This window comes from Labeo rohita, chromosome 9 (assembly GCF_022985175.1).
Source record: "Labeo rohita strain BAU-BD-2019 chromosome 9, IGBB_LRoh.1.0, whole genome shotgun sequence".
Lineage (NCBI taxonomy): Eukaryota > Metazoa > Chordata > Actinopteri > Cypriniformes > Cyprinidae > Labeo > Labeo rohita.
Window position 1 is genome coordinate 8861836 of NC_066877.1, and position 11028 is coordinate 8872863.

The window sequence follows — 11028 nt, forward strand, 5'->3', positions numbered from 1 at the left end:
CAGTTAGAAAGGTTAGAATAGAATAAATATTCTAAAGTCATTTGCCACCCGTCTTTGACCCTTAGAAATAAAAAAAGCTAATGTGCATGTATGGCCATGTTCAGAATGAAATACTAACTCCTTATACACTATAGCACACTGTTCACTCCACACTGCATTATACATATAAAACTGGAAAAACCTTACATTACCTCAAAAGATTAAGGACAATTTTAATTTCCAAAATGCTTCCTTGTGTTCTGTCTTCTGCTGTTTGCTGAATGACCTTCATTATTTCAACAGGTCATGGTCAGTAATGACCTGAGTAATACACGCTGTGCTTTTAGCTAAGAGTACATCGACACCCACCCTATTAGAGCATTCATTATGTGAAATAACCCTTCCTCTCTTTCATCACCCACTCATTCTCATTATTATCACTATGAGTTCCCTGGACAAGTGTGGTGACAAGTGAGTTTGCTTTTGCTTTGCTAACTATTGAAAATAAATTATTTTAATATATTATTCATCCTCATTATTTAGATTTGTTGGGTACATTCAAAGTACATGCCACAAGAGATTATAAGGTGGTTCACATAATAATAATAAAAATAATAATAATGTATATAGCTTATTGCTTAAATATGTACTCCTTTCACAACAGGGACATGAAATGTAAATAATAATAATAATAATAATAATAATAAATATAAAAAACACATAGTCAGCACATGAAGCGTTCACTGCTTCTTTTTTGTTCAGTATGTTTTTCATTCAGTACATAATAGTCCAGGGCTGTCATGATATCAGATTTTTCACTATACGATCATCGTGGCCACAAAAATTAACGATACTGATATATTGTGATATACACAGAAATCTTGAAAAATATAAACAAACAAACAAACCATGACCATACAAAAAGAACACTAAACTAGAGCTTTTACTAACGATTATTTTGGTAATCAAGCAATCAGATGATTATTCTAACGATTAATCGAGTACTTGGAATAAAGGCCTCCTGTAGTGAATAGATGTGTTTTTGTAGGAAAAATATCCATATTTAAAATGTAAGAATCACTTTAATGTAGCCAGAAGCAGATCCAGGCGGATGAGTTAATACATTGGCATTGCGCATTCACCGAGCAATAGTAATGAACGCGAACACTCCATAGAGAGATCAAAACAAAACAACGGTCACGAATCAGAAGTTCAAAACGAGGCTTTATAAAAGAAAATGTTTGGTTTCAATATAAACCAAGAGGACACTGTTTTTCTTTCGTTAAAGTAAGGAAACTTTGCTTCCTTTGCTCCTGTAAGCCAAAGTTGGTTTTCACGAGACTCACCAGCGCATATGCATCGCCGACGTCCTATGCCATCTTCCCGGAGCTGCTTCTGGGTATACGACCAGCCGGTGCAAGCTATATTAAAGTGATTATTAGATATAGATATCTAGATACCCGGAGCTGTGTTAACACTTTTTATTATGGATGGATGCACTTTATTGGACTTGTTTTGGACTGATGAAGAGAAACACCTCCCATGCAATGGTAAAGCTTGGACATGCCAAGATAAATTATTAATATAGCACTGATTGGATTTGTCTGAAAGAAGGAAATCATATATACCTAGGATGTCTGGAGGGTGAGTAAATTATGGGCTAATTTTCATTTTTGGGTGAACTAACCCTTTAATATTGACTAAACAACATTTCGTTCAAATGTCCACTTCATCTTAGAATATTTAGCCATTTCTTTAAGAAAGAAATACTGCAGTCACTGTAATTTCTTGAATGTGTGGACATCAAAACGAGTGAACATAGAGTGTTTCAGCTTTTATTTTGAAATTGTGATGAACAATTATCATATTGAGAAAGATACTAATATATTCTCCTGATGAAATGGCGCATGTTGCATTCCCAGATGAATGTTATAATAAACCCAAACTCACAGCAATATGCAGAAATGGAATTTGAGACGCTTCACATCTCTGTAAATTATAATATTTCACGCTTGTGGGATGTGTCACTCCCGGTATTTTACTGGCTAACGTTACTCCACATGAAAAAATTAAAGTTGAGGATTTTTAAAAAAACAAGAACTCAACTTCAACAGAGAAATCGTGACAGCCCTACACTAAATAGAAGAGACTAATTTTTTTTTTAGTACAATACCAAAGTTTTTGGTGAGAATAATGATGAGTGAGTGTTTTAAATAACTTAAATCTGTGAACTGATTCACAGAATGAGGCAGAGATTATATTATTTTATAGTGTTCTTTACAGTGATAAACGTTATGTTGATTAGCATTACCATATAAATACACATCCTTAGTAAAATACCTGAGATGACTTGGAAGAACATAGATAAACCATAAACTGTCTGCTGGAATCGTGTGTCACATGTCTTCATGTTTAATAGATAAACATTTCTTTCTGCATTTTACTCATCTACACCAATAGCTGGATGCCTACAGCGATTTCCTGGAACTTCGTAAATTCTATTACCCTTAAGTCTTGCTTGTGGACTGTCTGTGTGAGAGTATGAATGAAACAAATTACTGTACATGTGAGAGTTTTGTGCATGACGCTGGCATTGGATTATTATGTGCAATATTGTACTATGTATTTTTGTTAAAGAAACAAAAAAGTAATATGCATGTATAGTATGCACGAATAAACAAACAACAACAACAACAACAAAAATCTATTATATTTCAATGTATAGCTTATTGCTCAAATATATACACATATCAAAACATGTACACAATAAAAAAGAGGGGGTGGGAGTATGGGGGATTGGGGAATTAATAAATTCCTCTGATTTATGTTGTTCCACTCTCTCCCAAACTTTACACAATCTATTTTTAACCCTTTCTTTCCCTTAATGGTGTAAGGGAAGTTTCTCGTGCATACAGCTACAAACTCTTTGAGGCAGAAAGACATAAAATTATGAGAATTTGATTGCATTTCATTATGCTGCTGAAAACAAACAAACAACAACAACAAAAAAGAGTAAGATATTACATAGTAAACACATGCACTTTAAAATTGTTTTATGAGAAGTTTATTTATTTATTTGTGGGTGTCAATGAAAAAAGAAATTAGTTTTCCAACATGAGTGCTCTTGTGTCTTTGGAGTGTAGACTTTTGACCGGTTTTCAAACATCTAAAGCACATTTTCTGAACACAATGTCAAATCCATTCTTTAGAGGCTAGCCGTTACACAAATATAATATAAGACGCTCTTGAACGCAGGCAAGAACCACCAAAACCTTCATTTGTCTCAACCCTGTAGCCAAACCAGCAGCTCTTCAACCTTCTGCCAGACCTGGACAAGAGCATCTACAAGCAGATATGAAAAAGAAACTGAAGAAAGTTGTCACAGCAGCCACTTTTGTTGTTTTATATTCATTTGCAGTGTTATTCCTGTCTGTGCTTTCCTTCAAGCTAAAGGCCTTGAATGGAAGTGTGGTGAGAGAGTGATTTTTCATTGCTCCGTCCTGTGACAGAGGGTTTGATAAATAGGCTTTAACTTCCCCTCCTCACCACACAGACACATGAATTATTAAAGCCAATTTCAGCGGCTCTGGCTGCGGCGGTGAAAATGTAAAACCACAAACAGCACATGAATAAACAACCAGCAGAGATACAAACAAAATCTCAGTTTAAGGACACAGATCATATACAAAGCTTTCATTACATTTGCCAGCATGTTATTATTTAGTCATTACAAGCACACATCTCAAAACGGCTGCAGTCAAATGTTTGGACACACTGCTGTGTATATATTTATTAAATGTTCCTCCTATGAATATTGTAATGATGAATTTATCTCCAATTATAGAAAGGACTTCATTCAGATTTATGTAATTTGGTTCAATAAAACATGTCTGAACCTTCAGAAAAATAAAAAAAATAACAAAATAATATAAAGTTTATATAAGAAAAATTAAAAGATGCGAAATTATTAAAAGTAAAAATTATGTTACATCTCGTTTAATAACAGCAAGTAGTCATAGCACTACAAATAAGATTATTTATATAATATGTGGTGTAAATTCATTCATTGTCTGACATCTGAGATGATCAGTGGTGCAGCATTTTCACCATTTTTATTATTACAAGGGGAAAAGTATGGGAAGAGTTTCTCAGTGAAAGACTGACCAGTAAAAGAATGAAGATGAGAACATGACTCCACATCATAAAAGGAGACCAGACCCTCCTCATAATCCACAAACACACCCACAACCTGAGGCTTCACTCTCAGAGACAGAGAAACAGGAGGACATTCACAAGCCTGATACTGATTCTCATTCCTCAAAATGACAGTCCAGTATCCATTCTCAGGATTCTCTGTGATCTTTCCCTTCCTGTTAATGGACACTCTGGCCACTCCTATATCCCAATCAGTCTTTCCCTTGACCTGCACCTCAAAATAAAATCTCCCTGAGCTGAAACCCTCTTTTGCAAGGACACAATAACAACTGTCAAACCGCTCTGGGTTGTCTGGGAGTTCAAGCCTAATGCCTCCAAATCGCACTTGGTTTCTGTCATCAGACAGGATGAGCTTTGTATGAGCTGTATCAGGATCCAGAGTCACATTCACTGCAAGCAAGGTATAAGATATTAATCTGAATTTTTACTGTTATGACAATGTGAAGATGTGCATCACAAATTTACCTGCATGTTGCTGCATCCTCTTCAGCACTGTAGAAACAAATGGCAATAAATGATTATAAGTGAGGTTTTGATATAATACAGAAACACTGTGTTCAGCTCCTTTGTTGCGTTGCACACAAGTAAAAAAAAAAAAAAAAAAGTTTTATCTTTGCTCAGAATTGATCTCTGCATGTTGCAATAACTTTGGACAGTCTTACCAGTTTTGGTGAGTTTTGCATTTAGAGTCTCCTGCAGCGGAATTAGAGCTTTCCTTAGAGTTGTCACATCCATCTGAGTGTCACTAATACTGATCTCAGTCCAACTGTTGACGTATGGAGGTATGATCAGGGATGGGTAAATCTACAGCAGGAGAGTGCAGAAATCCTTCAGCATGGGCAGTGCCGTGCTGTGACGTGGCAAGAAAAATGACACTCACCTGTAAGAGGTGCAAGTGATCCTCAGTATTCGTGAACTGCTCCAGCTCAGTGTCTTTATTCTTTAGCTCAGTGATCTCCTGCTCCAGCTCTTTAATCAGCCCTTCAGCCAGCTTCTCTGCTGCCTTCTGCTTCTGCTCCATCATCTCCAGCAGCTCAGACTGACATCTCTCAATGGAGCGGATCAGCTCAGTAAAGAGCTCAATGCTCTCTGCTTTCTCTTTCTCTGATGCTTTCTGATAAATCAGTTAACAAATTATTTTATTGTTACTTCAGCACTTTTTTATAAAACACCATATAGACTATTCAACTTCTTAAATAAATACAAATAATTATAGCTGCAAGCAGCAATTACGGGGCCAATCACTAGGCAGGCAAGGCAGCAAGCATCAGAGCAACTGAAGCAATGAGTAATTGGAGCTATTTTAAACTGATTTTAATCAAAATGGTTTAAAAATCATAATAACAACCACTAGTAATGATATTTACTGGGTTATCTCTTTTGACCAATAGGTGGCGCTTTTATCAAATCGATGTGGTGTGTTCAGCGAGAGATGAAAATGACACCCACAAAGTTTGTCAATATGTCAACATTTTGCAGAGATAAAGCCTCAGAGTCATTTTAACATTACGGCTCAAAATTCTTGCATTGCTATACAAAGACAGTTTCGGCTATCGACACAAAATCCATAACTTTAGTCTGAAGATGATCTGACTTGATGTTGGTGAAAATCAGACAAATGGTTGTGGAGAAGTTCAAAAAAGTAGGTTTTCAACATAAATCAAAATGGCAGACAGGAATTTCGGCCAATTATGGAATAATTGGTATGTATGTTGTTGGCACCAACAAGGGAATATTTTGAGACCAGTTTCATTATAATAGGCTAATGCAATCAAAAGTTATTAGCATTTTTGGAAATTTAGAATTAATGATTAATGAATGGTGTATTACCAGTAGGTGGCGCTCTTACCAAATTGATGTGGCGTGGTCAGTGTGACGTGACAATGGCACATACAAAGTTTGGTGCAACTATTTTAAAGCTTTCAGAGATACAGCCTCAAATGCAGTTTGGCATCTTTCCAGCAAATTCATTGATGCGTTTAACAAAAACTGTTTCATATATCGACACAAAATCTATAACATTTTGCCAGCATGGTCTGAAGATGATCCGAGTCAAATTTGGTGAAAATCGGACCAGCGGTCTAGGAGAAGTTTGAAGCTTTCAACATGAATCAAAATGGCGGACAAGGAGTTCGGCCAATTTTTGCATAATTGGTATCGACGTTCTCGGCATGACTCAAAGAATATATTGAGACCAGTTTTATTACAATAGCCCAATTTATTCAAAAGTTATTAGCATTTTGGAAATTTCTTTATAATTTGTGGCCACAAGGTGGTGCTGCCCCCAAACTTTTTGAGTATTGTCAGGCCATGGTGCCGAAGACACATACAGAGTTTCGTAACGATTCACCAATGCGTTCATAAAATATAGCATTTTTTGACAAAATAAAAAATGGCCAACGCCCAAATGGCTGGTGTGGTTCGACTCGGCATGCTCCTCTGAAACTAAAAATATCAGTTTTGTGATTTTTGGCCAAACAATTTACAAGTTATAAGCAAAAATATCCATTTTCATATCTCCTGACCAATAGGTGGCACTGCGCCAAAACAGGTAGCCTCAGGTCATGCTTGTTATATGACACACCAAGTTTGGTCTCAATACACCAAACCATTGCGGAGATATAGCCTCACATCCATTTTTGCATGGTTTTTGCAGAATTAGTTTGTGCGTTATTTGACAATGGTTTGACAAATCAACTGGAATTCCATAACTTTTTTCCAGTGTGGTCTGAAGATGATCTGAGCCAATTTCAGTCAAAATCAGACAAGCCACCTAGGATGAGTTTGAAAAAGTATATTTTACGAACTATTAACAATAGCAAAAAACCTAAGCCATATGATTTTTACATTTTGGTGTACGAATTTAGGTCAATATTCTTGTTACTAACATTTTCATTTTTGTTTCTAAAGAAACAAATATTTTTTAAATATTTGAATCAAATATTACTTTTCTGATTTCTTCTAAGTGTTTTATGTCGTGAACTCTCTTCGTTCTGTCCTGGATCATCTGCTGCATGTCTGTCTGCATCTTCATCAGCTCAGGCTACAGACACAACAGAACACACACACACAACAGATTCAACAACATTTAAGAGAAACATCTTGTTAAAACATGCATTTACGTTGTTACCTTCCTCTCTCTGCTCTCCTCCTCTACAGCAACAGTTTTGTGATTCCTGTGGTCTGTTACAGCGCAGAGCAAACATACACATGTCATACATGTGTCATCTCTACAGAACAGCTCCAGAGGTTTCTCATGTTTCTGGCATATATAGTCCTCAAGATTCTCCACTGGATCAATCAGTTTGTGTTTCTTTAAATTTAGGACTCTGTGATGAGGCTCTAGGTGAGTTTCACAGTAAGAGCTCTGACACACCAGACACATCTTCATTGCTTTCATCTTTATACCATCACAGATGTCACAGAGAACCTCAGATTTACTCTGACAAGACTTTTCCTTAAAGAGCAGCACAACCTGTCTGAGTGCTGTGTTGATCTTGAGGTCAGGTCTTTTACTGAATGTTTCTTTACATAATGGACATTTGTAGGTCTGACTTTTGTCCCAGCACTGGTTCAGGCAGGTCTTACAGAAATTGTGTCCACACGGAGTGCTGACTGGATCAGTGAACAAACCCAGACAGATTGAGCACTGGAGCTCCTCCGCCAGAGGACTACTGGATGATGACAGAGCTGAAGAAGAAGGTGAATAAGCACCATTTTATCACCATTTTATGTGTATATATGTGACCATGGACCACAAAACCAGTCTTAAATAGCACAATTATATTTGTAGCATTAGCCAAAAATACATTGTTTGTGTATTTAAATCTCCATCACGTGTGTTCAGCTGGAGCGGCAATTAATACACAGAGCCGTAAATCACTGACAAGCTACGCAAAATCGTGCTCATTATTGCAGATGAATCACATTTGATTATGAGCGTGATTTTGCGTAGATTGTCAGTGATTTACAGCTCTGTGTATTAAAGGAGAAGTCCACTTCTAGAACAATTCACAAATAATTTACTCACCCCCTTGTCATCCAAGATGTTCATGTCTTTCTGTCTTCAGCTGTGAAGAAATTATGTTTTTTGAGGAAAGCGTTTCAGGATTTTTCTCCATAAAATGGACTTCACTGGTGCCCCGATCTTGAATGTCCAAAATGTCGAGTGTTTACAAAGCGAACGCGCAAAGACTAAGAAGGTGCAAGAAAGTCAAACGCTGTTTACAAACAAAAAGGTATAATGATGTCGGACGATTCTGAAGTTGTAGGAGAAAATAACATGGAGTTTTTCGACATATTCTACCTTTTTGAGTACACAGACGATGAACTTGTGGTGATTCAAAGACGTGATTCATAGTAGTGATGGGAAGTTCGGATCATTTTACCGATTCGGACCCTTGAGTCTCATTTAGCAAACTGAACAAATCTTTTTTCCAGTCATTTCGTTCATTTTAGCAAAATCAGCATCATGTGACAGCCCCATAAGATGAACGAACGACTCGAAAAACCCAAAGACTCGAAACAGGTGAACTAATTCCAGCACAGAACCTAGGATGTTGAGACGACTCGTTCTTCCCAAGTCACATTAAAGATTTGTTTAACATGAACGAATCGTTCAAGATCGACCCGTGGATTCCAGAACCTGTGCTACACGAGCTTTTGTGCTTAAAAAGTATACAAATTTTTATTTTTCAAAAACAATGACCGATCGTTTCGGTAGATAAGACCTTTCTTCCTCGGCTGGGATTGTTTAGAGCCCTTTGAAGCTGCATTTAAACTGCATTTTGGAAGTTCAAATTCGGGGCACCAATGAAGTCCATTATATGCAAAAAAATCCTGAAATGTTTTCCTCAAAAAACATAATTTCTTTATGACTGAAGACAGAAAGACATGAACATCTTGACTGACAAGGGGGTGAGTACATTATCTGTAAATTTGTTGTTCTGGAAGTGGACTTCTCCTTTAATTGCTGCTCCAGCTGAACGCACGTGATGGAGATTTACTACTAATCAAAGAACCGGCTTTACTGACTAAACGTGCCTGACAATCGCATGCGATTTATCGTGCAGCCCTAATTGTATCGGTGAAAATTATCGATTTTTCTTTTATGACAAAAATCATTAGGATAGTAAGTAAAGATCATGTTCCATGAAGATATGTTGTAAATTTCATACCGTAAATATATCAAAACTTGAATTTTTGATTAGTAGTATATATTGCTAAGAACTTCATCTGAACAACTTTCAAAGCGATTTTCTCAATATTTAGATTTTTTTGCACACTCAGATTCCAGATTTTTAAATAGTTGTATCTTGGCCAAATATTGTTGTATTTTAACAAACCATTTGTCAGTGGAAAGCATTATTGTTATTCTTATTCTAATTCACTTATTCAGCTTTCAGATGATGTATAAATCTTCTTGACCCTTATGACTGATTTTGTTGTCCATTTATTAAGTCAAGGAAACAGTTTGCTACTGTTGCAACTGGGTGTTTTTTACAGCTGTTTTTTTTCCCTTTTTTATTATTAAATTACTAGGGATGTTTCCAGACTTTTCTCTTGTCCTTACATTGTTTTCGTGACGTTGATGAAGCCATTGCTCTTCCCCTCTATAAGCCTATTCAGGAAAAAGTCACCACACACAAACACATTTCTTAATGTGTGCATGAAATAAGAACAGTTTTCAAATTATATATGTATAATGTGTGAATTATTTAGTAACTCCTATGTCAAAATACCTTCTCATATCTAACGTAATGTACAGAGACAGATGTAATCTGGTAGGTTGAACTGGTCAACTCTGAAAACATCACCTACTTGTTTGAGCAGTCCAACAAGTCTGACACAACAACACTGACTCCAAAAAGTATGCAGTTCTGGGGTCTATCTATCTGGGTCAGTGGTAGATTGATGAAACGTTCAGGAAACCAGTCTGAAAACATTTTTGTAATTGTATTTGGTGTAACTGGAGGCTAAGGAATTTTATCTTTAAATAAACTTTACCTTTAAAGTCTGGATAAATTTTAAACTGAAAAGTCTTTTTAATATTTTAATATTGTGACAGCTGTCAAATAGTACAAATAGTCAGAATAAAACTTCATAGTGGAAAAGTTAAAAGAAAAAATATCTTACGCCACTCTAAGTTAAGTTAGTTTGCTGGTCTCCAAACCTGCTTAAGTGTTTTTGAAAGGGCCATGGCACTTTTCACCTGGTAAGGTTGGGAGACCAGCGAGACCAGCGAGACCAGGAATCCAAACTAGCAAACCAGGTGTGTATTTGACTCGTACATAAATCAGTTTTTTCCCCAAACTTTTTCCAGTAACTGAAGCAGACAACTAATATTAAAACCATGTTCAGTAAATTCTCTTACCTGTGAGTGAGAATCAGCTGTGGCCGTAGATTACCTAAAAAATGACCTGTTGTTTAACAAGAAAACTAGTTCTGCAGTTTTCAGACTGTCAGTCATCAGTTTTGTTACTTTCACTGCAAGGATTCACCCACCTGCAGTGATGTCACAGCTCCTCCCATCTAGGAAACATGATAATTTACTTTTATGGATGTTTAATTGTGCTGTAAAATGCAATTTTATGTCACACAGCCTTCTGTTTGCATGTGGATGTGTAAGTGTTGGTATCTTAATCTTGCATATAATATACATGGAAAGCCATTTTAACATTTAATCCTTAAAATGTACTGCTATCTATTTTCATGCTATTTTTTTTAGCTACTAGTAGAGCTTGTTGATTCTGTATAAACTCTATATTTTTTTTTTTTAAATAAAGATCATGATTTAAATAAAATAACATGTAATGTACTAGATGATCTGAAAAA

The 11028-nt window shown here is 36.2% G+C and overlaps 1 protein-coding gene across 1 annotated transcript; it reads right to left on the minus strand.

The window, feature by feature from the left end:
* Positions 1–3974: 3974 nt before the first annotated feature.
* On the minus strand, positions 3975–10665 carry LOC127170465 (E3 ubiquitin-protein ligase TRIM39). Its single transcript, XM_051118427.1, has 9 exons — positions 10568–10665; positions 10015–10129; positions 9767–9814; positions 7325–7884; positions 7142–7237; positions 5075–5308; positions 4857–4998; positions 4660–4686; positions 3975–4584 (listed from the first exon to the last, which is right to left on the minus strand). Exons 3-9 carry the CDS (start codon positions 9792–9794, stop codon positions 4043–4045), a joined length of 1629 nt encoding a protein of 542 aa, XP_050974384.1. The 5' UTR covers positions 9795–9814; positions 10015–10129; positions 10568–10665; the 3' UTR covers positions 3975–4042.
* Between the last annotated feature and the right edge of the window lie 363 nt (positions 10666–11028).

What these genes read in the sequence shown, in the direction of transcription:
- LOC127170465 (XM_051118427.1), bottom strand. Translation starts at nt 9,794, where the DNA reads ATGGCTTCATCAACGTCACGAAAACAAT. An exon ending in AGGAGAGCAGAGAGAGGAAG is followed by an intron (nt 7,238 to 7,324) that starts GTAACAACGTAA and finishes TTGTGTCTGTAG; the next exon opens with CCTGAGCTGATGAAGATGCA. An exon ending in GAGGATGCAGCAACATGCAG is followed by an intron (nt 4,585 to 4,659) that starts GTAAATTTGTGA and finishes CCTTGCTTGCAG; the next exon opens with TGAATGTGACTCTGGATCCT.